General features: G+C 45.1%; 1 protein-coding gene across 11 annotated transcripts; it reads left to right on the forward strand.

Moving 5' to 3' along the window:
- The first annotated feature begins 3,355 nt into the window (after positions 1-3,355).
- On the forward strand, positions 3,356-26,712 carry LOC125989457 (serine/threonine-protein kinase WNK2). Of its 11 annotated transcripts, XM_049755857.2 has the most exons (31): positions 3,360-3,855; positions 5,004-5,805; positions 10,233-10,405; positions 10,474-10,694; positions 10,771-10,928; positions 11,080-11,168; positions 11,263-11,482; positions 12,484-12,751; positions 12,829-12,944; positions 13,138-13,842; positions 14,664-15,291; positions 15,334-15,542; positions 15,694-15,882; positions 16,040-16,435; positions 16,539-16,772; positions 17,338-17,381; positions 17,556-17,715; positions 17,803-17,919; positions 18,128-18,295; positions 18,402-18,453; positions 18,661-18,762; positions 18,940-19,649; positions 19,892-19,928; positions 20,005-20,066; positions 20,553-21,133; positions 21,469-21,689; positions 21,770-21,985; positions 22,552-22,650; positions 24,075-24,119; positions 24,402-24,688; positions 24,864-26,712. In XM_049755857.2, exons 2-31 carry the CDS (start codon positions 5,194-5,196, stop codon positions 25,119-25,121), a joined length of 7,377 nt encoding a protein of 2,458 aa, XP_049611814.1. In that variant the 5' UTR covers positions 3,360-3,855; positions 5,004-5,193; the 3' UTR covers positions 25,122-26,712. The 11 variants fall into 11 exon arrangements, with proteins under 11 accessions (XP_068506068.1, XP_068506067.1, XP_049611814.1 ...); XM_049755855.2 differs by having other exon boundaries at positions 14,664-15,542; XM_049755856.2 differs by having other exon boundaries at positions 12,832-12,944; positions 14,664-15,542.
- The last annotated feature ends 169 nt before the right edge of the window (positions 26,713-26,881 follow it).

A 26,881-nucleotide genomic window follows, 5' to 3' on the forward strand; every position in this document is an offset into this window, starting at 1 on the left:
GTGCAATAGCCTACTCAGATTCTACAGTTGGCCACAATGCAATATAAGACGAGGTCAGCCATTTGCAGCTGAATGAAATAAATAAAAAATCCCAGCAGGAATGCCTTACACGTTTTCAAATAAATGAATATCGGGCTTTTTAAAATGTTTTGGGCAACGTATGATGTAGATAATGCGCTGTATAAGTCTTATGCAATTATTATTATTATTTGGGGCAAATGTATTTTCTGGGAAATGATTTATTTCCCAGTTGTATAACCTGGGGCTTAGCCGTGCCAGAATCACACCAACCCTGTGTTTTGTCCTGGCAATGCACAAAATGAGCTGAGCGATACATCATGCGTTTGGAGGAACATCTTTTGTGCTCGCGTTGACATTGAGGAAGATCCACATACCGTCCGGTTAGCTTTGCGCAGCAATTAGCACAACCGACAGCCATTATAGTGCAGTGACCTTTGGAAAGGGCGCCATTAGGACAGCAAAGGCAACATAGACTGACTGTAAAACATTTTGAGGAGCCTGTGTGTCAGCAGTTGAAGCCCGTTTTGGAGTCAAGTGCTCACGTTTAACACACATATTTTTTTGATTTGGTAAGCTCCAGGGATTTCCTTGTCCACATCTTTGATTAGGGTGTGTTGGAAAATATGATTTCTGTACATTTTTTTCCACGTGTTATCCTGACAAATGACATGATTGGATTATTGCAAATGTTTGTGGATGGGTGAATGCGTGTTAAAATCAGCGGATGACCCCGCTAGATGGGAATTTGTGAGAAGATGGCACAAACGGACTGTGAATGACGAAAAAATGTATCAAAGAGAAGCTCAAAGACGTATTCTGTTCATTGGATGCTTGTGCTGTATGCTTGTTATTTCTTCCTGCAAGAAAATTCAATCATCTAGAAGCTTATACCGCTCTCTTGGATATTATACAAATCATTTTAACTCTAACATTAAGCACCAAAGAAGCACCAAAGAAGCTTAAAGCTCCACACAAACGACTCACAAGTGGGGATCTAACGTTTCATTGAAAAACAAAACCCCTGAAACTTCACATTGTATTCTTTGATCTGTGAGGATTTTGTAACTAGATTAGATAGAGGCGTGTGTGTGTGTGTGTGTGTGTGTGTGTGTGTGTGTGTGTGTGTGTGTGTGTTTGCACAGTAGAACCGGCCTCCTCACAACTAACTCTCTGTATGACTACATACAGGCCAAAACTTGCATGCATGACAAAATAATAATGCTCCCCACTTTTTCTCTCACACCTGCAGCTGTGGATGAGCCCAATAAAGAGGCCTTTGCTTCCATTCCAGTATCATGACAAGGACTGAATGAACAGAGAGAGGCCAGCTGACTGTTTAATGAGCATCCAGTGTGTTCATGGCATCTGCTGCAGGGGTTTGATGTTTACGACCTCCACAACGACACTCCAAAAGCATAATTCAGCGTAAAATTCAAACGTATTTTTGTCAACACTGCTCAGTAAGATAATGCTGCTTATTGTGAGCTCAGTTTGTAGCTCTATTTCCCCTATGTATTTTTTTCCACCGAGTTGCACAGAATCTGGCTCACATTAGTATGTGTACAATAGATGTATATTAGTTCACTTCTAAGTGGGTCCTCCAATTATGCTGTGCCTTACTTTGAGGCTACTTATCCACATACATGACATGAACATGTATTGTGTGTGGCACGTGGAAAGCACTTTGTCAGACACCACTTAAGACATGGTGAGGTATTCATTATTTAGAAGCTTCAACTTGCTGTCTCTTAAAATGATTAAGAAGCAAATTAACTTGCAAAGATGGGGAGAGAGGGTCTTTAACACCCTCCCACTTGGCAAAATGTTGGCACATCTAATATTTTCATCCATCTTGAGCAAGTCACCTCTCGCTCACCTCAAACTCTGGCCCTCTTCCAGTAAAGGATCGACCTACGTGCAAATCTCATTTCCAGTATTCTCAGTAGTCTTTTTATTTTTGTAACATTACATTGCACGAACAAAGCAAACAAGCAGGTGATATGAAACAATTGCACATAGCAAACAAAGTTGGCAAAATGTAGAGCGTGCTCCTTCATCGCAATTGAACTTTTCAACTCTTTCAGATATTAGATCTATTGACGGGTTTTGGATAAGAAACATATTTCATCACAGGAAACGTAGGCCATATTTGGTGAACACGGATACAAATTTCAACTGATATGCACACACACTTTTTAAAAAGTATTACTTAGCACCTAACTATAACTCTTTTCAAATAAGAGGCATGGCGTGCTTCCTTTAAAATGTTTTACATTGGAGGCGCAACTGGAAAAAAAAAAGGTCAAGAACAATGGCTTGCAAACAAACTCACAAAGAACGCAGGCTGCCTGGGAAAGACGGACCACTCCGTTCGGACAAGGTACACCAATTGCATGTCCAATTGCACATTTTATTGAGCGATAAGAAATTTTCTCATTTTACACGTGTAAGCTAAGGCGCGACCGTTAAGTCCGCTGAAGCGACGCTCCTGCTCGTCGTCCTTGCCAACGTCGAGACATCCATTTGAAATTCAATGGTGCTTTTAATAGGTTAGCCTGCTGAAGCCTAAATCCATATGTAGCTGTTAGTACAAGTCAAATGGAAACTTCACTTGAGACATCACATGTGATAGCTGTGCTAATATTATGTAAATGTGTTCCTCTTGCCTACTGAAGTGGAAACAAAGTAAGAGCCTGCATAATTGCCTCTGGTGTCCCGCCGTACAATGTGACTTGAGTCGCTCACATACTGCACTATATACGTAATTGTGGGGGGACGACAAGTCATTTTGACACAGCACCACACCAATAAAGAGAGAGATGTTTGCCAGCTGCTTGCTGTGAGGACTGAAAATAGGCCTTGGACTTGTTTTGGGGGTTTTCATTGCTACAGCTGTTTTATTTTGAGTAATGCATGTGTAAAATAAAGAAAGAGATAAAGAGAAAAAGAGATAAAAGAAAGAACACAACGTGCACAACAAGATCTTCTTGTGTTCTTTCTTTTCTTTCAAAGTTTGAACTTTGATATTCCTCGACCTCATAGCCTAAGAATCTTTGGATAATAGTGTAAAATAAATTCAGCTATAGAAACATAAAATAATTTAGATTAGGTAGCTTTTAAGGAACGGCTGCACCGTTTTTGGTGCGCCACTGTGGGAATGTCATGCAAAATTCAGGTGCTGATAGGCATTGTTTGGCTGAGGACTTTATAATTTTTTATTTTTTTTATTTTTTACTAAAAATAGTAACGCGGTGGAGCTTTAAGCACGATTATATTTTCGCACTTGGGTCAGTTCATTTTTGTTGTGCAGTTCCGGCGTGCCGCCTGATTGGTCGGCCGGCCCGCTAGTCCGGAGGGGCGTCGCCGTGGAGCCTGGCTAGTCGAAGGAACGAGCGTGGGCGCCGCCGCCGCTCACTGACGCTGGGCACCGGGCAGCGTCATTGTATCGCAAGCCGCAGAAGCTGAACCGAGAGTGACAAGTACAGGAGCACATCCTCCGCGTCGTATATCTGTCGACGTACGCTGGGCGGTAGGCGCCCATGTTTAAGAAACAGCCGCTGAGGGAGGAGGAGTGATGCGGCGAATTGCGTCGAGGGTCAACGAGAGCATCCAAGCAATAAGAACATTTCCAAGAACGCTTTTCACCTGGTCACGTCGATTAGAAAATAGCAAACGACGAACGCCAAACATGGAATTTCAAAGTGCACATTTCTTCGACGATAAACGGCTGCAATGATGACGATGAAGATGATGATGATGCCACCTGCCGTGACCATCAGCACCTAAAAGCAGGACGTTGGGCGTGCTCCTGTGTGCCTTTTTGGGACGACCAAGGTACGTCTTGCTTATATTTGTCTAGAAATGTCTATATGACGTATAAATGTGTCGGCGTGGTTCAAAGGAGCTCTCTAATATTACTCATTCTGCCTACGCCCCTGCCAAGAAGGCAAGGATGCAATCTTGTGCCTAAGCTAGCAAACGAGCAACGTGGAAGGCTATTTTAATTTTCAACCTGCACTATTCCAAGCCATTTTGTTACATAATAAAAATCTCATTGCACACCACCAAATGTACAAAATGTAAATAAAAAGTGGGCATACGACTCATCTGCCGTCGTTGAATAACTTCTTTTGTAAGTCCAGTTACGTGAAATTAAATCATTTCCACATCACACTCGTGCAGTGTGGCATATGAAACGTTTCATGACACACCCCCTCCCAAAAAAAAAAAATCCCACAAAAAATATGGGATTGAAATATCCTAATTATGATCTCACCTCAGTTTGATTACAGTGTGAGGTGTGAATTACTTTGATTGTGTCAAGTCATAAATGAGTCTGCTGCACGATTTGGCAACAGGTGGTGAATTGATGATATCGGAACGTTCTGATAAATGTGCCCAAGGATGACACAGTCGCTGATGCTCTTCACGTTTCTTTATTCCCACGAGGGGTTATCAAGTTCACATTCATTCAGGAGCTGTTATCGAACAACTCATGCCTGCACACACTGACTCCCTGCACACACTGACTCCCTTATTTACACAAATGCGAAGCTTTAAATGTACCTTTTGCTCTTTCATTATTTTTTTCATTTCAAAAAACCACTTTGAATTTCAGTAATATGCAAAAGCTATGTTCCATCCCTTCAATGTACATTTTTTTATGTGATCATTGATCTCCTAATTGCTAAAAGGTTTATATGAGTCGCGCCTCACGTTATCGGAAGCTGACATGTTTTGCTGCCATCTTGAACGCTCGAAGGAGACAAATCACCAGATCACACATTTTTGGATCAATGACCGCTGTATGTGCAACAAATACAATGCACTTTGGTTCACTAGATGGCAGAAACACTGTCACTTTAAGAAATGCTTGTTTTAAAGCATCTATTTTAATGCTCAATCCTTTTGTCTTAACCCTAAACTTTTTTTTCAGTGTATAGTGGACTGACTAAAACCCTCTGGCAACATATCTGTTACAGATCTCAAGATTGGATTCAAGCTGGTGTTTGCCGTCCATGCCGGTGTTGTCAGAGGTGTCGAGTGCTTCAGACTACTGTGACTCGGTCAACGAATGGAAACCGAAGGTGTTGATGTGTGTGCCGCATATCGGCAAATTCGCCCACGGCGCGTGTGAGCTGCTAGCCGGAGCGACGGAACATACGACTAAGCATGGAGCAGGAAACTAGCCTGAACGCAGAGGAGCGCTTGCGAATCAACCGCCCCCCCAGCAGGCAGCCTGAACCGCAAATAAGCACTCGTGAAGCCACAGCTGACGGAAGCCCGGCAGGCTCGGCGCCAAGAGGCGGCAGCGACCCATCTTCCGCTTATCAGAAGATCGTGCGTCAGAGATTCATCAGGAGAAGCCTGTGGTTCTCGGACGCGGACGAGCAGGCCTCGGAGGCGACCGAATGTGACGGCCGGCTCCTGGACGTGACCCCACCAACGGTCGCGGGCAGGACGCCAGGCGCCAGCAGCGGAATACGGGAGGACTCTGGCACCGAGACTCGAGTTGGGCAAAAAGAAGAAAATGGCAGAGGTGATGAGGAGAAGGGCGAAAGCGGAGGAGATGCACTGAACGCCACGTGCAGCGATGGCGGTAAAAGCGCCATCAAGGCAGCCAGCGAGGAGACGGAGGAAGAGGCGGAGATGAAGGCCGTCGCCACCTCTCCGGGAGGACGCTTCCTGAAATTTGACATTGAGCTCGGGCGGGGCTCCTTTAAGACCGTCTACAAGGGTCTGGACACGGAAACCTGGGTGGAGGTTGCCTGGTGTGAGCTGCAGGTAAACCACAGCAACTAACAGTTGCCTACTTTGAAACTAGGGATGTTCAATTCCGTATACCGTATATACAATTTCATTTTAGACAATGACAAAGAACTTTCTTTCTGAAGCAGATGATGACTTGCAATAGTGTTCAAATAAGGCTGGTATTGTCACAAGTGTATCAGTACTTGCTTAGTTCTAGTTTAAACAGGAAAATATAATTTAGTAACTGCCATTGACTCCACTCCCTTAACTTGATTAAAATTCAAATTGTCACGGTTTTAAACAGAAAAGGAATCAGCAACTATCATTGACCTGGGAAAGATTTGTTTGTTTACTTAGTTCGGTAGGCGAATCATTTGCTTAGACCGTGCAAAGGAATGAACCAACAATGATTTGAGTCCTTTGGGGATTGCAGTTGGATTATGTCTTGGCTTCTCCCTTGCAGGAAGTTTACATGGAGCTCCACTAATCTTGGCTCAACTCTAGACGCTCTTTCTAAGAACATTGCAGTCTTTTGTGTCACAAAACAGCAGCACATCTCCCAAGCAATTGTACTTGAGATGTTAGAGGTGAAGGCTGACAAAAAGTAGACACTGGATGACATCATTTGGATGGTGATGTCATGCCAAGTACCCACAGCGGTCACGCCATCCCACTGCCTGCATGCTGAAGATTGCAAACACATCAGGAAGCTCTGCGCTCTGTTATGCCTCCCTTGGGGCAAATACGAATATCCTCCCTCTAGCCGGCAGTCGATAAAGGGGTTAATCACAACGCAAATGGATCAAATGTTGAAATAATTTTAGAACAGGCATGTCCAGCTCTGGTTCTTGAGGGCTGCTGTTCTGCCTTTTTTTACTTGTCTCCCTCGGCCAACGTACCTGATTAGCAAGCTTTGAAAAAGCTCCTCTCCAACTCCCTAGCCAAAGTCTCACTATTGCCTCCGTTCTAAAGTACTAAACGTAATTGGAAGAGGAAACTGGTCATGTTTTTGACAGTCGTGCGTGTGCTTAAAATATACAAAAACATCAACAGTAAAAGCCATAAAAACAATCCTTAGTAGATGTTTTGAGGCACTTGACGGAACTGGAGGCACATGACATGCCTCGTCACAAGAAAGCAAAAGCAGATTAAATACATTTGTTGGCAAAAAAATTCACTTCTGCCATCGAGTCTAATAAGCAATTAGTTGTCACAGTACCCCCTCCGGATTCCAGGAATTCCTTCCATAATCTTTTGAGTCAGGCTGTTTACTGCTTAATCTCGATGTTAAGAAGTAATTGCTAACTCTAAGATACACCTGATTAACCTCTTTGTCACTAAGCTTTTTATGAGTACGAAATAAAAGGAAAATAAATTAGCTGTCTAAAGGAGCTGTGTGAAACAGTCTCCTCATCTCCATCAAGCCAGGCTGGACTTGCACCTTGATATAAAAAGCTGAGCGTCAGAGCAGATGGGTTCCGCCGCCACTCTGCGTATCGCAGCACCACAACTATTCGTGGCTAATTTTATTATGTTGTGTGTGTGTATGTGGGTGTGTTAACATCACCAGCTGTCATGCCTTTGCTTCTGCTGGTTACTCGCACCGATGCTGTTTTTTTGCAGCCTTGCTGCTTCGTCATGAAAATGCAGACTGTGCATAAATATCCGCCTAGGTAGTGTAGTACATTGCGCAAAACAAAATTGTGTTAACCTAGATTTTACTCCAAGCATTTTACTGATCCATTCATATTGAGAAATGAAAAAAAGGACAGAATAGTAGACTTTATCAGTGGAATTTTGAGATAGTAACTTGTTGTATTCTCCCCATTTTGTTGATTTATATTAGTGGATATGTAAATAAGTCGATTGAGTCCTTGTGTATTGGCATGGTTACGTTTTTAATGGCCGTTATTCGAAGGTGTGAGGTGTGAATTTATATCTGGTTGTGTTTATGTTGGAAAAATAGCCATAGTTGACACATTATATGGCTCAGAATATTCTTAGACTTGCATATGACTGTCTTGTTGTGATTAATGTTTCATTTGAGGAATATGACAAACTGGCAAAATCCACCTCAGGGGGCAGCCATTTTGCCACTTGCTGTCAATTGAATATGACATCACAGGTAGCAACCAATCACGGCGTAGCTTCAGAAAACTGATGTGTCTTGATTAAGGTGTGACCTGTGTTTTGGCGACTGCGATGTAATTTTCAGTCGACAGCAAGTGGCAAAATGGTCGCCCACTGAGATGGATAAGAGCGGCTGAATTCTGCTGCTCAACTCCACAAACGCAATATTAAAAGAATAGTGCGTTTAGACTAGTGAGGCCACATACAACAGATTATCGCAAAGAAAATATTGGCTTCCTCTTTAAAGTTATATGCAAGTTATAGCTAGTAAGCAAATGCTGTTGTGAACATTTTGTGTCCTGAAATATTTGTGTTGCATAACATGAGCAACTGCATAATCCATGTTGGCTGAACTAAGACGTATTTGTTGGCATTAGCATTTTTATGCAACAGGTAAGAGATTTAGTTTACAGTAATTTTGTCTTGTTTGTGTTGAAACGTTGGATTTATTCTGTTAGTGCTGTCAAGTTAAAAGGGATACATTTGAGACATATCTCGTGTTCAAAAAACCTTGGTGTTTTTGAGCAATATTCGATGTTTTCATCACAATTTCAAGATTTAATGTCCTCATCAAGTATTGGTTAGTAATCGGTTTGTGACTAACATGATGCGATCGCACCCCTTCGGACTTTGTTGGCCTTTGTCCAGTCGAAGCGCGATGGGCTGCGCGTCGCCTGGAGCGTGGCAGCCGGCCGGCGTTACTTCCTCTCTGCGGAGGCCTGCCCACGTTCTGAAAACATGTGCGCATACTGTACAGTCATGATCTGAATTTAATTGGAATTTTTCTCTTGCTGTTTTCATGGCTGACTGAGGCATTGTCTGCTCCTGTGGTGTCTTTTGTCCAGCTTGCACACGAGTGACTTTGGCCGGTCTTTGGGGAGTCTCGGTGTCTCACCATGCTGGGCCTACATGTGGCTTCTGAATTATGTAAAAGCTTCACTGTCTACTGTGAGGAGAGCTCACTGAGGTTATGTGCGTGTTGGCTGTAATTGGGGAACACACCAGGGTGGATTTGCCAAAAGGGGGGAAAGAATTTGTGCAAGATGACAGCATCACTTCATTTTCTCCATTGAGTTATATTTATTCTTGCTTGCTGCAGCGTCATCCGCGCTCTGTATCGTCATTTTTAGATTGTGGAAGCTAAGCACCCAACTTGGGTGGACCCAGCCGGTCCTCCGTTGCTCAGCTTGCCACTGTCGGTTTCTGCAGAGGTGAATTATTCATGCCTCTTCAGAAGAGTGCAGCCTAAGTCTCACACTCACACACACACGCACACACAGACACCTCCACGCTAGCCACATTGTCATTGGAATATACCACCATTCACCGCTCCATTTGAAACAATTTCTTATTTCTGGGCAACCTTGTACTGTTTCATGTCACTGGAGTTCACTGTGAGGGGTAAATAATTGAATCTCTCCGAGCCTTTGAGTTTGTCGCCCATCCCCGCGAGGGTGGGGTCATGATTATGTAAGCCCCACTGCTAAAAAAAATAAAATAAAATCAGTAGAGCAGTGCTTCCAATATATGCCTTGCAGGGAATGGGACAGGGTGCAGCTAGCAAATTCTGCGCTCCTCGTTTCGTGTCTGTGCGGGGGGTTGCTGGTGATATCGAAGGGAGTGGCTGCTTTGAGGGGTGCAAAGAGAGAGCGAGAGAGAGAGCGAGAGAGAGAGCGAGAGAGAGAGAGAGAGAGAGGGGCAGGCTGGATGCTGTGATGGGGGATGGAAGGTGGACAGTGAGATGGCAATATATCGAAGGAAATGAAGAAAGATGGAACAGATCGATGACACAAAGCCTTTTGCTGCAGTGGGGAGGGAGAGGGTGTGACTACCCCCAACACACACACACACACACACACACACACACACACACACACACACACACACACACACACACACACCCTTTGAGCTCTCATTTAGTCGCAGTGGCTGCTGATCTAGCGCAATGTCAAAGCAAAATTGGTTTGACAGATTGATGTCCACTTGCAAGAAAATGGATGTGTACCCACTCTGCAATTTCTTGCATTGCTGCATAAATGGTTCATAAAATGTGATCTGACCTCGATAAACCCTGATGAACATTCCTGAAGTGGCAAACATCTCTATCAACTTCATATGACTCACATTGCTGAAGAGTCTTTTTGTGAGGTAAAGAAATTGACTGAAATTTCTCAAACGTAACACATCCTTACTAGTTGGTCTTGCTCGCAGTTGCTTATTTGTTATAAAGCAAATAGAGATGCATTTCTTTGACCCAAAGGCTCAGCTCTGACTTTCTCTGACCAACCATTTATGATAATAATAATATTAATAATGTCCTTTTTACTCAGGATCGTAAACTGTCAAAAGTGGAACGTCAGCGCTTCAAGGAAGAAGCTGAGATGTTAAAAGGTCTCCAACATCCAAACATTGTCCGCTTTTACGACTTTTGGGAGTCGCCTCTTAAAGGAAAGAAGTGCATCGTTTTGGTTACGGAGCTTATGACATCGGGGACGTTAAAAACGTGAGTACAGATAAAAAGGGATTCCCAACTACCAAACAAACTTTCAACCTCCGCCTCCTCTTGTACAGGTATCTGAAGCGGTTTAAGGTGATGAAGCCCAAGGTGCTAAGAAGTTGGTGTAGACAGATCCTGAAAGGCCTTCACTTTCTCCACACCAGAACCCCTCCCATAATCCACAGGGACCTCAAGTGCGATAACATTTTCATCACTGGCCCTACGGGCTCGGTCAAGATTGGCGATTTGGGGCTGGCCACGCTGAAAGCTGCCTCTTTTGCAAAAAGTGTCATAGGTAAGTCGGTGCGGCAGCCATTTGTGTAAGCAGAGAAGCGTGCCCAAGACCTGTGTGTCTCCAACTCTCGCCGCAGGCACTCCGGAGTTCATGGCCCCGGAGATGTACGAGGAGCACTATGATGAAGCTGTGGACGTTTACGCCTTTGGCATGTGTATGCTCGAAATGGCCACCTCAGAATATCCCTACTCGGAATGTCAGAATGCTGCGCAGATTTATCGCAAAGTCACAAGTGTAAGTCGAAGGCACAATTTAGATTTTTGTTTTTGTTCAATACGATCTTTAGCACATTTAGGACAGGACAGTTTTTGGTGTCTTCCCTAAATGTAGTCGGAATGTAGTCAGTTTTTTCATTCCACGTGTTGAATTTTTTTTTTCCATCTAGGGAGTCAAGCCAGCCAGTTACAACAAGGTTATGGATCCTGAAATCAAAGAGATTATCGGGGAGTGCATCTGCCAAAAGAGAGAAGAGCGGTAAACCACTGTCACCTGTTCTCGCCGTAGCTCTGTTAACAATCTTGCTTTGAGCAACAATGACTGATTCGGGTTTGACTGTATCTTCTAACAGATACTCCATCAAAGACCTCTTGAACCACGCCTTCTTTGCCGAGGACACGGGCGTGAGGGTGGAGCTGGCGGAGGAGGACGACGGGCAAAAGACCTCCATCGCCCTCAAACTGTGGGTGGAGGATCACAAGAAATTGAAAGGCAAATATAAGGAGAGTGGGGCTATTGAGTTCACCTTTGACCTGGAGAAGGAAGTCCCCGAGGTGGTGGCACAAGAGATGGTATGTCAATACATTTTTGCAACTTATTTCATGTACTACTCTTCCATGAGAAAAGGGATCATGTGATTGACCAAATGGCTTTTTTCAATTTGGAGCTTTTCTTGAGGAAAAGATTAGACACGTCCACCTTGTAACTGTTGTCTGGGAGTAATAGTGCAGACAAAAGAATGGTGTCATGGGTGCTAACTTGGCTGCAACATGAGACTTGTGATTTCTCACCACTTGGCTTCTCTGGTGATTAGTTTTGCATTCATTGTGGCTTTCTCTGGGATTAAAGTTACCGCTACTCCCAAATTTCAACCCCTATCTCATGCATAAATACGACCATTTATGAAGGAATCCCCCCCCCCCTTTTAGTTTCAATATTTTTGAATATTCATTTAATATTTTAGAGGTCCCTCCCATTATGATTTGTTGATATGTTTTTTTTTGACAAATTTGGATTTAATTATTTTTTTCGCACAATGCATTTCAATGCATGGTTATCATATGCAGCTTTTTGCTATTCACAAGCCAGCCTGCCCCCCCCCAGGGAATCCACTGTATTAAAGAGAAAAAAAAAAGGTACAATGTACTATGCGGGTGTCCACTGTCGATCGAATGTCACAAAGTTAATGAATTCACTCATACATATTCAGATACATAGAGCCACAGATACTTAATTCATCTCCGAGGGAAATTCACACTTGCAATGAAATCAACAACACAAGGCAAAGCAGTCATACTGCTGCTACCAATAATATGATGAAAAACAAGAAGAGCCGCACTGAAGGAAATGAATCTTGGCTTAATGAATTCTTTACCCACAGGATATGAAAGCTACTGATGAAAGTAAACCAACTAAAACAACCTTTACGTTTTTATGCTGCATCGGTGCCCAGATGTAATCTATGTGAATATTCTCACACTTCCGCCATTTTCCCTGTTTTTGCCCTTTAAGGATAGCAGCTATTTCAGCACTCTGTAACAACAACAATGAGTCATGCCTTTGTCTTTTTCAGGTGGACTCTGGATTTTTCCATGACAGCGATGTGAAGACCGTAGGGAAATCCATTCGGGACCGCGTGGCACTGATCAAATGGAGAAGAGAAAGAACAGCGTCGGCTACTCATCAAGTGGACGGCGGCCATGCGTTCCAGCAGGCATCTTGTCAGGGTGCGCCTTCTCGGGACGTGCACGCAGGGCAACCTTCTTTGCTGGAGCCGCAAGCCGACATCGAGCAGCACAACCAACCTCGGACCCTGCCGGCCAGTTTCACCTCAGTCACATGTAAGTTGTCATACTGTGAGATAGTCATGTCCATCAATCATCATCATCATCATCATCATCATTTTGTGTTTCTGTAGCAGACGGCACTTTTGACAGTGGCAAGGGCTCCACTGTTTACTCCGACTCCCACAGCAGCCAGCAGAGTGTCCTCTACCAGTCCCTGCTGGAGCCCATCACCATGGCAACACAGCAGGTTTGTACCTGGAGCATACACACTCAAGTTGACTTGTATATTCAAAGGTGTAAAACAACAACGTGCCATTGCTAAAGCACCTTTACTTGATGATAAACGACCTATTCACATGATTCCGTCGGGTTTTTATGGAGAAATGATTGTTCTCCACGAGTGAACATGTGTTTTGCCCTATGGTCCACTTCTCAATCAGCGGCAGCCAGGTAAAGCTTTTCCGGCAGATCGACCTCACTCCTGTGAAACGGCCAAAGAATGCGGGGCCACGCTGAGCCCGGAACGTGGTACTTGTTGTGGATTTGCAGCCCGCAGAGGAAGCGCTCCCATTATAGACGCTTATGATCTTGAGCCCCTAGCTCAACTCGACGCCTCCAAACTCTCTCTGAGATCCGTCAGCAGTGGAGAGAAATTCCTCTCACCTTCATCAGACGTGACGCTTCCTGTGACAAGGGTCCGCAGACACTCTGACATAAGCGGGCTCCTCAATTTAATGTGTCATCACAGCAGCCACCACCGGGGAGTGGTTGGACGTTCTGCGTCTTCTGATGCACCGCCGCACTGTCCATGTGCGTCCAAACGCACAGCGTTCTCAGTGGGAACGTTGCCTTGCTCTCCTTTGGGACATCTGAAAGATCCAAGCGATTGTTCAGACTTGCTCCTGCTGCAAAAGTCCCTGTTCTATATTATCAACCAAAAAGGAGCGCCAGGTCGTGCTGCCTCTGCCCAGCCCGCCTGCGTTCACTTCTCAGCTTCCCACAGGAATCGCTTTGTTGCCCCAGATGGCAATTTGAAGAATCATCATCACCTGAAGGCTACTTTGTGTGGGGAAGATGAATGTCTTCATGTCTGCGAGGATAGATCCTTTGCAAGACAGCAGCACGTAGCCGCTGCAATGGGAGTGGTAGGTGGAAGTAGTAGACTCACTGATTTCTCCCTGGATCTTCTTCCTTTCCACCATCTGGGTCCCGCTTGCTGCTTAGATTCCCACAGCTGAGCATGATCTTCAAAAGGAAGCTTGCTAGTAATGCAAACGAATGGTTTGTTGTTAATTCTCTAACACAGTGGTTCTTAAAAAAAAAAAAAAACCTTTTTTTTTTTGAGCCAGGTACCCCCAAACCAGACTTAAAATAGAATAATGAGCCCTCAGTCTCTGATTCATTAAGCATTGGAACAAAATTTGCAGTAGTCTATCTTATAGAATATTTAACCAAAAAAAGAAATGATTCATTATGAACAAAGACTTCTTCACATAAAAATAATCAACATAAAGTGTCCTCCTATGGGATCATAGTACCGATTTGCTCTCAAAGAAAAACATTGACTTAGTTTTAAATAAAAGCAAAAATAATTCATTTGAAATCCAATTATTGAGTTCATTAAAAAAAAAAAAAAGATCAAGCTCTTTTTTTCACAGATACTACATACTATTAAATGGATTTTAAAATCTCACGTACCCCCGAAGTGGATTCCTGTACACCCATTTGAGAACCACTGACTCTTAACAGGCAATATTAACTTGCTGATTAACTTTCACTGCTTTTCCCTCCAATCCACACAGATAATAACAATTTTTTGTTTAGCCTCACTAGTTCTTCTGGCCCTATTTGTCCTGATTTTTAGTCTGCCTTCACTGTATTCTTGTCTGACTGTGTGCAAGAATGTATTGAAGAAAACGAGCGGTACAATATCATTCATGTTAGCTCTCTTCCTTTGTATCCTTAGGCCAGTTCTGTGGGTCACCAGAATCAAGCAGCAGAGCTCACATCTCACCAATACCTCCAGCCCGCTTCGCCCTACGCATGCCAACCCAGTGCTGCAACCCTAAGTCAGGCCGCTTCATGCTCATCCAACACCCATCCTGCCGCCAGCGACTGCTACCCACCTCCAAGTATTCCCGCAGGAGCGCAGTGCTACCAGACACAAGGTCATCATCGGGAGGCACCGACTTTGAACTGCGTTGCTGCGATCCAGCAGCAGACTCACACCGTGTCAGGTTATCAACCGCAGACGGCAGCCGCCGTCACGGCTCTCCCGGCACAGCGGTTGGAACAAAGTTGCCCGCTTACGTGTGCGTCCTCGACGATGACGGCCGTGGCCAAATGTCAGTTGTCGCACGCTTGCAGTGGCGGCGTGCTGCTTCCAGATGGCTCCCAAACTGGTCTGAGCGCTTCTGCATCGCTACTTAATAGCCAGCAGATGCCCGTTCAACTAGAGAACCAACAACGCCTGAGGCAGCAGCCACAAAACGGGCTTCAGACACAGCTGGAGGCGATGCAGAGCGCACAGCACCAAATCACGTCACAGCGTCTTCTCCAACATGAAGTGCTAAGCCCCGCTCCCCAGCAGCAAGGCCGGCAGCCCGCACAGACAACCGCGCCGCAATCCAGCCAAGACGCATCCCAGTCCGAAGTCCAACAGGACCAGACTGCAAACACAAAACAACAATATTCTCCTGCGATCTTACCTGATGTCAGCTTTACACAATCTGCCATCAATGCCGTACCTGCTCAGAGTCCGTATCTGCCTGGGCAGTCGTCTACTACGACCTGCGGAGGAGGTCCCCATCTCCCTCATGGCCAGGCAACTCACCTGACTCAAAAGGTGACTTTTCTACCATGCCTGAAACCGCAAAAGTCAATTTGAACCCAAACTTCCTGCTAATTACCGGTCACGTGCACAACACTGTTTAGCTGTAAGCAGTGGATGTCCTCCTTCAGTCTTCTTTTTGGTTTTCTTCCCTCATTATCTGCAGAGTGTGCCATTGGTTAGACAGGAGGGATTGAACCAGAGCCCCCATTCAGCAAGCAGTTTCCCAACCCAGACAATTTGCGTCCAGCAGCCACTGGCTGAGGCAGACGTCCACCAGCGGCTACAGCCGCTGCAGATTTCAACCTCGCTACCAGCAACAGCGGTAGCAGCAGCAACAGCACTCTCATCTCAGGTGGGCTACCAATTTCTTCATGTTCCTCTCTTGTTTTCCTTCCTTCTTTACTCTCTTTCCTGGCTTACTTATGGACTGCCATCTGTTAACTGAAAACAAAGTCAGTCAAAGTCTTCCTTTCCATTGTCTTTTTGTTTTCTCCTTGACTTGTTCACAGTACCCGACTGTCCAGGTGATGGCCGCTGTCACTGACTGTGAATCCTCCTTCCCTCCCTCACACACTGCCCCTCATTCTTCAGTGTCTTCTTCTACTCTCAACCATGTCTTCCTTTCTCCGGGGCATGCTCTCCCTGTGACCCCCTCTGTCTCACCGCTCTCCCCGATTCTCATTGAAAATGTCTTAGTTGCATCCGTGCCAGTGTTGCTCAAGGCTCCCCCTTCGCCCGTCTTGGCTCAAATGCCGCTAAACGCATCAGCAAATGCTCAGGTCACCGTTGCTTGGCAGCGAGATGACGCCCGTTGTTCCGAGCCTACATTTTCACATCCCATTTACACACACGCCGCCCTCTCTCCCAACACACTGCCGCCCACAAATGGCAGCGCTCTCATGCAGGTAAATATGAAGATGGCTAAGTGCTGAACTTAACAAAATGGTACTTTGGGTGGGTGTGTATCTGTTATGCATAGTGCTGATTGTTCTTTTCTCTTTCCGTCAGAAGTTGATTGGCAGCCACCCAGAACCTGTCCAGCAGATGAACCTTCTCACCCAGCCTGCACACTTGTCCACACCTGCGCAGACTACCTCAGACCAGGTTGTCGCTGCTGGCCAATCGGGGAAGAAGGAAATTCTGAGCCACGAGTCTCAGAGGACATTGACAAGTTCCGGTCTGACGCAACAGCAGTTCAGTGTTCCCACAGGAGACGCAGGTCCAGCTGAGGCCAACACAGATGTAAACATCTAACTTTTTTCTCACAAAGATTCGGTCCTGCACTTTGACGTCTATCCCACTTGCACGTTTGATATGGTCATCTCCTACTTTTGGGTGGGCACAAAGAGCCGCAAGATAAAGGAATGCCACCTGCAAGTGCGGGCAGCCACATTCATGTGTTAACAGCATTGGGACAAGTGGCTGCCGTCTTGGTGGAATTTGGTGAAAAACATCGATTGAGCACTTAAAATACCTCTTTAAATCCTCCACAACAAATTAATTGATGATGATTGACGTGCATGAGGTGATCTACTGCGCTGCTCACCAATAATGTTCCATTTGCGCTATTTAATTGATCTTCAAGCGTGCTGCCTCTTGGCATGTGTCCAAATCTCAGTGAGCATCAAAGCTAGTCAGTCAGTCATTGTACATTTAAAAAGGCTCACATGGACATCAAGGCAGACTGTAAAAACAATTATCGGCAATAGGTAAACAAAAGCCAGCAAATGGGAGCTCATGTAGCTTCTGCTGAAACTATTCTGTGGGAATTTATTTCTGCCTTTTCTGGATTGTCTCCTATCTGTAGGATCAAGTTATGGAAAAACACACTGGTGGACAAAGCTATGACAGGTACCTACTAGCATTCTTCTTCATCCGTCATATTTGATCATCAGCGATTTTTTTTTTTTTTTTTTTTTTTTCTTCATACCACCATGATTGCAAATATCTTTGCCAGACGTTGAATGTTGACGAAAAAAAGTAACACCAGCCAATTACTTGTCCTTGTTGTGTCTTTCGAACCAGTGTCAACTCTGATGCCACTTCAGGAAAGGAGATGAGTGACGGCTATGAGGGGACACACGGAAGCAAAGGCCAAGGAAGAATCCGCAAACACCACCGGAGGTCAACACGCACTCGGTCTCGCCAAGAGAAGATTAGCAGGCCAAAGCTCAGCATGCTAAACGTGCGTTACCAAAAAAACAAAAAACAAAAACATCTTCCGGTTTTGCTCATCGTAACTGCAAATATGCTTCCCTCGCTCACATTGCAGGTATGCAACACTGGAGATAAGATGGTTGAGTGTCAACTGGAAACGCACAATCACAAAATGGTCACGTTCAAATTTGACCTGGATGGAGACGCGCCTGAAGAGATCGCAACTTACATGGTTTGTAGGAAATTAATTATGAAGGCCATTTGAAGGAAGAATCTTATGAATGTTTTTTTTTTTTTTTTTAAATTAACAAAATCTACAAAGCTATCAATTTCTTAGTTTTCGTGGTCCGGCGGTGCATACAATATTTGTTGCATTCTGTTAAAAAGGAAACAAAGCAAAAGTTGCTTTTTTAGGCGCCTTTTACCAACCATCCCCTCAGGTGGAGAACGATTTTATCCTACACTTGGAGAAAGAAGTTTTCATTGAGCAGCTCAAAGACATCGTAGACAAGGCTGAGGAGTTGTTAAGTGAAGACACAGAGGCGGAGAGAAATTCCGACCAGATGAGCAGTCCCGCGGGTGAAGGGGTCGGCGCGATGCTAGCGGAGGTGAGACCAGCGCTAAGTTAAGTTAATAGTTGTATTAAACATAGTAGACTAAATAAATAATACAAAATGTGTCACATGTTCAATTAGTTTCCATTCTCCGTTTTAGGGAATGAAATCTTGTGCCCCCAGCACACCACAGCCCGTCTACCAACAAAATGGTGAGACCAAAATTTGCCACCTTGTACTCCACAAGAATCTACACTCGAGTTTCAGTTTTACATGAACTCTAACACCTCTGTACTGGTATTTGCATTCTCATGAGCCTTTATAACCACAGTATAATACAATCCTGGCATTTGTAGCAGGGGTGTGTAGACTTTTCCGTGAACGCTATACTGTAGGTTCTTCTATTCTGTCCTTGGCAGTGCTTCACACTGGCAAGCGCTGGTTCATCATCTGCCCAGTGGCTGAGATGCCGGTCCAAGAGCAAGACAAGAAGACTCCGTGTCACAGCTCAACTGATCGGGGTATGTATGCCAGAAGCGTACGTGCTGCCTGCTGCTGATAAATCATCAGACCTTCCAATTGAAGATTTCCCTTTATTGGAGCTTTGATTTTGTGTCATCCAACACAAAGGACTCAGCCCCTTTTTTCCATGGCCGTAGCTCTGCTCTTAAATAACTCTCGTCTTTGATATTTTCCAGAATGTGAAAATTCTGCTTCACTCGCGGTCGACGCCGTCACCAACGCACCCGCCGTGTCGACCTCTCTCCCATCTTCACGAGGCCCCTCGTCCGCGCCGTTGCAGCATCAAGACCAAAGCGTTTGCCCCGTCCGGCAGCCGCAGTCTCTTATCAGTCAAGATAAAAACAGCGCAAAGGGGGCGGGCCTTCCCGTTGAAGACGCCTGCGTCTCGGCAGTGTCGATAGTCAGCGACATCCCGTGCTGTGCTTTCGTACCACCCGTCTCGCTGGATGTGAAGACTGTGGATAAGGCGGAGGTTGCACCTTTGACCGTACAAACCGGTCATCAAAAAGCCAGTCCTACCGCCGAGCTCCCCATACAGCGCGTTGCACACCCGTCAGTGGTCCTACAGCAACCCTGTCCCGGAACCGCGCCGCCAGCGGCCCCGATCGCCTCTCAACCTCAAAGTCCAGCCCATCAGACCTCGGTTCCATTAGGTCCCGGGGAGTCGGACGGCGAGGGGCCGCGCCGGCTGGAATTTGCCGATCGCACTATCAAGACTTTGGATGAGAAGTTGAGGAATCTGCTCTACCAGGAGCATGCTCCCTCGCAGCCTTCAGGTGCCGCGGCCGACCCGCAAACCGCAGCCACGGAAGCACTCAGCTCAATGTCAGTCTCGGATGGCCGTAGCAGCGAGGCGCTGCCGCTCAAGAAACAGGAGGAGCCAGTGGTAAACAACAAACACTGTGTGTTCGTGTGACAGCTTCACTCAATGAGCTCAACCGATTCATCTACCCGCCAATATAATCTGCCGATTGTAGCATTGCACTCATTTATTGACATCGGTCACCGACACAATAACTTGTTGGGCGCTAATGAGGAGGGAGAGTGCATACTGTATTATTGGACTCCTAAGATCATCTGCTGGTAAATTAATTGTGTGCCTGTGTGCTGCACTTGTCGTTTCCTCAGATTCCTGAAAAGCCAGATTGTGTGGATGTTTTGGCGGGTAGGCAATATTTCTGTTTATAAGGCATTTACAGTCTTTGTCTCACTGTTATTAAAAGTTTCTTCTTCTCTTGTAGCTGCCGATAGGGATTCGATCAAAAGAGCTGTGACTGTCAGTGCTGCTTCACGCAATTTTCAAGTAAGAACGAATCCGTATTTTCATGAGTCTGGTCTGATTATTGCTATTTACTTGGTCTGATTATTGCTATTTAGTCATGCTGTAGTGACAACATTTCCTAAAAATGATGGCTCTGTCAAAATGCTGAATCTGCTTCAACTTGGGGACCTTTTGTAATAATTAGAGAATAAGGTGTGGTACACACGTAAAGATATTTTTTTTCTTCTCGTTTTTTTGCTGCCTCTAAAAAGAAGTGTGGGGCTGCATATACATCACACTTTCCAAAAAAAAAAATATAAAACTTAACACAGGATTTCAGTAAAAATGTCTTTTGTGTTCAAACCTACTGTCAGACCTTGGTTACAAAGGCATTAAGAGGTATTTGAAGTTCTCATTCAACTTTTTTTTTTCTTTTAAGAAAAGCCACTTGTCATGTTGCAAATTTGATTAAATCTGAAGATGCACACTGGCAAATATATTGAACGTTTGGAAATATTTTTCTTTCAGACAACAACCACGGCACCAACTGTGGAAAAAAGCAAGGGTAGCCTCAACACTTTGTCTGGTTGTTCTCAAGGACCGGATAGAAATAAGAATGACTGCACGACTGCTGGCAGATCCTCGGCAGATTCTGAGAGTCCAGCCGCATCCAGATCTCATTATAGTAACCGCTTCTCTGCCCCGCCAAACTTCTACCAGGCTACCCTCGCGTCCAGCCCGGATATCACGCCACGCCATTTACCCCGGGCCGTAACCATCAGCACTCCCAGCCGTCACCACTCACGTCACTCGGACTCCGCGGATGAGGACAGCGGCAGTGGAAAAGCTCTTCCATCGGGACGCCTCCACGCCCGGGCCGAGCACGGCGGGAGCAAGCTCGTCAAGAGGGCGGTGGACTTTCTCAAGCGCTCCGGTCGGAGCAAAAGCGAGCAGAGCACTGATTCGCTGAGCAAGCAACCACTGGAAATGAACGGGCACGCCCCTTTGCCTGCGACAGGACAAGCGCCGTCTTCCTACATCAGTAGTGACAATGACTCCGAATTTGAGGATGCAGACATGAGAAAAGAACTTCAGAAGCTGAGGGAAAAGTAATTGAACTTGTACATATATACAAAGCACATGTATGTGTCGGATAAGTAGCGCAAAGCTCTTCTGTGTCTCTGAGATTAGATGAGGAGTCCCATGCCATCAAAATCCAGTGGACCTCCAGAGATATCCTTGGCCTCCATGTGCCCCCTCCCCCAAAAAAATCCTAGCTCCGCCCATGCTAAGACCAGCAAAATGATTACCTCGTTATGTTTGTCGATTTCTGATCTAATGACAAGAATGTTATGTGAAATTGACCTTTTAGAAATTTTTAAAATGTTTAATCATACTAATGAAAGTAATATCATGGTTTTTTTTCCCCCCCAATTTTGGCTAGGCACATGAAGGAAATATCGGAACTGCAGGCATTCCAGAGAAGTGAAATTGAGCGTCTGTACCAAGAGGTGGGAAAATCTCTGCCCCCTAATGTGGGCCTGCTTCATGCGGCGCCTCCCTGTGGCCGTCGACGGAGGGCCAGTAAGCACAAAGTCAAGGCTGGCAAATTGCTCAATCCGATGGTGCAGCAGCTCAAAAGCAGTCTCAGCGCCACTGGGGCAGGTGTGTGGCTTCCGCAGTTGATCATTTGTGATGATTCAACATTGAAACGTTGTCTTTCATCTTCTCATTGCACCAAGTAGAGAGTTCTGGAAGTTCCTCTGGATCACCGGCTAAAAGTTCAGCTTTGTCGGACTGCTCCGCTCGCTTCAGCGGCAGCTCCGGCTCCAGCAATCAGCGCAGCTCAACCCCGGAGCAGGTCCACACCCAGCAACCGTGTTCCTTGAAAGGCTCTTTTTCCTCAGACAACATTTACGCCGGCCAACACGCTGATGGGACGACGAACTTGACGAGCCAAGGTACACGTAAGAGAACACACGCGTTCCACAGAAATGAAATACACATCTATGTCACACAGAAACATGCAAATGTAATAATCCACTATATGTGACAACGTTTCCTAAAAATGAGTTGTGATACCAGCGTAAAGAAATCTGGTCCAAAATCCCTTCAAATTTGACTGAAATGACCCATATTGCGGAAAATCAACACATTTGAGCGTTTAGTTTTGATTTTAAAATGCTATTTATCCACAAAAACACCCCAAGGTTTTTCCTTTCCTCCATTCACTCATCTTGCAGCATTCAGTCTGAGCTGTGTGCCTTATTAAACTACACACACACATACATTACAACATAAAATAGTAAAAACTGCAAATATCCTGGTGCAGCTTGTAGACAGTGACGAGGGCTGACATTGCTTTGACTGGTTGTGGTCGTTGTTCCCATTCATCACTTTTGTGAACGTCATTATTTGCTACAAGTGCATTTGTGATTGTGGGGGTTTCTCATCTCTATCTTTGTTCTCTTTTTCAAAGTGTCTCTCTTGTTTCTTCTCTTCTTTCCTCTTATATTCATTTTTACAGGCTGGACGGTTTACCACCAAACGTCAGAGAGAGTCACCTTTAAATCTAGTAGCAAACCACGCACTAGATTCCTCAGTGGACCTGTGTCTCTGTCCATCTGTTTGTATTTGTTCCTTTCTCTTTTCCCACTCTTTCATTCCCGCAATCTTGATTTGAAAGCTGCCCAATGCTCATGCAACACAATAATGACGTTTTTGCGCCACCTTCATTGCAGTCATCCGACATTTACATCAACCATCGGCAAACGCTGCGCAGCCATCATCTGTCGGCCTTTCCGCCGTACAAGTACTGCAAAAAAAAAAAAAAGTGTTTGCTAGAAAACATTGGGGTCTTTTTTTCTTCATTTTCCCTTGGTCGCCCCTTTGTGCGTTTAGCACTTAGGGCTGATGATGTGATTGGGACTGTCTTGCTCTAAACGCGTCAATACAACAGTCTGTATGGACAAAAAGCACATAACACTTTTAAAACTACAGAATAGAGATGGGTGTGGATATTAAATAATAAATCGCAGCCCCCTCTTAAATGACAAAAATCAAGTCACGCAAACTTCTAATTTTCAGGGACTGTGTTTTCATTCCAAATCCTCCAAAATGATTAGGAGTACTCAGTAGTCCAAGGCAGTAAAGCGCAACTAAGACATGTCTACCATCTAGTGACAATTGGTAATATTACAACTTTAAACTGCAGCCACCCCTTGCGTATTTGCATATTCTCTGTATATTTTTCGTCTTTTCTTGAGATTTTTCCTTCATTTTCTTCCATTTTTATAGAAAACAATATTGAATGATTATTGGGGTCTTTTGAATATTTTTTTTAGGTTTGAAAAGAAAAAAAATGTAAAGAATATTTTCTGGTAGGGGATAAATTAAGGGGTCACTTAGACGGTGGGCCGCCCTGATCTCGACATAGAAGGCCACCAGCATTTTGCTGTAAACAGCACCAAGAGCCAGTCGGCATAGGAACACAACACAGCCCTGCTTCCCCTTTGTTGTACAAGACAGAGCGCCCTCTAGCGGACGAAGACATACACGATGCGGGCGAACTCTGTGGTGCCGGGCCATGCCGCCAGACGGGCACGGCGGGACACTGCTGCGCCGTACCAAGGGCTGTATCATCACTGTTGCTTTCTTCTTATGATTTTTTTCTTTCCACTTGGTTAAAGTGCATGAGCGTTTCCAAGTAGTATTTGTGTCGTCTTTGGGGTTCGTTTGAGCAGGCGTTGTGGCAATCTTCCTTTCTTAGAGAACACACGTTCATTCACGTCATTCCTTCCGAGCACAAATTGTCCAAAACTTCCTTCTCAGTTTCTGAATCTAGATGGCAGTCAATGAATTGCAGCGATAGAAAGGACAAGCAAATCCCCCCCCCCCAAAAAAAAGAAGCTGAGCCTTTCTTTGCAGTCTTTCTGCTCAATTTGAAGTGACTCTCTTCTTTCGCCCCCCTTTCCATTCGCTCGCTGAACGTGCACATTGCTGTTGTCCTACGCCTAATGTTTTGTCTTGTGCTGTTTTACCTTTTTATAGGGTCCACACTGAAACGACTATGTCTAGGCAAAGAGCGCAGTCGTAGTAACTATCTCATTTACTTGCTTCCAGTCCCCCCCCCCGAATCTTTTTATCCTTGTGTCGTTTGTGCACGTCTTGCTTTGATTTTTCAGCACTTCGTAGTTGGTGTTCCTGAGAGTGTTCATTTGACACTTATTTGTTTTGCATGATAGTCTCCCCAAATGTTTTTGTCACTGCTTGCAATACTGTAGCAGACATTTTAGACGTGTGTACTCATTTGTGACTATTGTAATCGTTTGGCTGCTGTGTTGCTAGAGGTGCGTCACACCTTTGTGTCTTCCTCAGGGTCGTCTTTCCGCGCCGCGGCTCAGACGCAGCCGTCCCTCGCCTCGGCCACACCCTCGCCGCCGTCACCTCGGCTCGTCGGTCGACTTGCCGGGGTTCAGACCAACAACAGCAACAATAAGAAAAGATTGTTTACAGAGGACCTGCACAAGTTGGTGGACGACTGGGCCAAGGAAGCCACGGCGGCCCATCAGCCGCCTCCCTCTTTGAACCAGATAAAACAACAAAGGCGTTTGCGCGACCTGGAAGGCAAAGTCGAGCGCCCGACAGCAGCGGCCGTGCACAAGGTACTTAGCATATGCCTACACGTTGCTAAATGGATCTTCTTAATACCTCTCAACAAGTCACCGCTATGATGTATTTAGTTTTTGCGTTTGTTGTACCTTCAAACATATTCTGAAGAGCCTTTTCAGAGTCTATGATAAAGTGAAAAGTTCACAGGGTTCAACCATTCATTTCCAGATGAAATGCCACGCGAGCCCCAGCGGGTCGACAGCCGGGAGAGCGCGGACGAGTTCGACGAGCGGCCGAGGTCTCGACTCGCCTCTGGCGCTCCACGACGGTTACCTTCTGTCCCCGGGCTCCTACGGTGGGTTGGGGCCTTATGCCCAGCGGTGGCCCGTTGGATCAGCGAGCGCCTTCCCCGCCGTGGCCAAACCTGGAATCCAAGCCTACAAGTCAGGAAACGGCCTCTGCTCAAATCCCGCCAGGACTACCTAACTCCAAGGCCGCAGTCTCCACAACGACGGTGGACGACACCCATTTGCGCGTGTGTGCATGTCACGTGTTGCGTACCAAGACTTCATGCTTCTTGACAAATGTGCTCATTTATCTTCGTCCGTGCACTTTCCATTTTCTCTGGGCACATGGTTACACTTTAAACACCGAATTGGAATTCAAACACCTGAATTTCCGAAACAAAACTGTATTAACGTTGATGGAATGTAGTGCCTTGACCCTTCAACTTATTCTTCTGTGAGACATTTATTTGATTTAACAGCTCACTGGAGTGAAGTCTTTTCTTTTTCAATGCAGCGGGCACTCTTTTTGCTTCTGAATGCCATCGTAGCTCTGTGCTATTAAAACAGATAATTCTCTTGTTCAGATAATCAAATGATATTGTTTTTCAAATGTTCCTCTGCTGTATGACGCACTGCTGCCTTGCAAAGGAAAAATGAATTGAGCGAATGAGGAGGGGAGGAAGTAGGAGGCCAGCAGGTTCTTGTTTCTCTTCTCACATTTTCACAGACAACATAGACAAGATTTGGTCATACAGGATTTTAATATTGAGAGGAATAACCGCATCCAGAAACGATGGCTGGGTGAGAATGTAGCAGATGGCATTTGATAGTTGGAGTCTTTCAAGTGAAATTGAATCCTCCTGCAAAGCTTTGATTGTGGCATTGCCACCGGCCTTATCTGATCTGAAATAATGTGATGTCTGCAGAAGGAGCACGGGCCAAAAATTGGAAGCAAAGCGCGACACATTGTACATATTGGCCAGTTTAGATTTGATCCGTTTTTTTTTTCATGCTGCTATCACGTGACCCTGTTATTGACATGATTGGATGGTACCAAAAAGAAAAGTCCTGAAACTGAGCAGCGTTACTGCCTTTGTTTTATTAAGCATTTTCCTGTCACCTTTTGCAAACTTGATAGTCGAATATGGGAGATTTGCACAAGATATAGACTCCCAAGCTTGTACTTTATGTTGACGTGTTTCTTCATGTGTGCAGCATCTGTACTGTTCTTACAAATCACCAAAAAGCACCAACGTTTTCCTCTCCACAAAAGTTGTCCACAAGAAATGATTGAAAGGAATCAGGACATGGACCCTTCCAAGCTGTGAATTGTACAGATTAGTTGTAGTGTAAAACTGTATATTTTGTTAAACTTTGTGTGTGTGCGTGCGTGCGCGTGTGTGTTGTAGAGCGGTTGCTTGGATGTACAGTATCAATTCGCTTTGAATTGGACTTTTCTAATAATTTATGCAGAATCCTCTTCTTTGGGGAAATACTTCCAGTTGTAAGAGATTTCTGTTCTCTGGCATTTCTATCTGGGCTCGTTTGCTTTGTTTGAGTTTTCTTTGTGCTGAGAAGATGACGCCAGTTTATTGGACAAATTCAGGTGGTGGCTGGCGCTTCCCCTCCCTGCATGTTTGTGGCCAACAAACGTTCCCTCACAGTTAAAATGCTCCCATGGGATGTGGAGGGGGGGGGGGGGGTCTTACTTGGGTCTGCCACACTGCATCACTCATCCTACCTGCTGCACTGTTTGACCGTGTTGAGAGACAAATAAATATTTTCAATCTCATGGTCACGTTTGTTTTGATTTGAAACAGACAGTTCTGTTTGATTTTTGTAAGGCAGATTCTCAAAGTGTGGTATGCGGGCTAATGAGTTCAGTTGTATTTAATGTTTAAATCCAATATATTTACATTTAATCTTTTAATTAGTTTGTAAGTGGCGTCGGTATTTTAT

This window comes from Syngnathus scovelli, chromosome 2 (genome assembly GCF_024217435.2).
Source record: "Syngnathus scovelli strain Florida chromosome 2, RoL_Ssco_1.2, whole genome shotgun sequence".
NCBI lineage: Eukaryota > Metazoa > Chordata > Actinopteri > Syngnathiformes > Syngnathidae > Syngnathus > Syngnathus scovelli.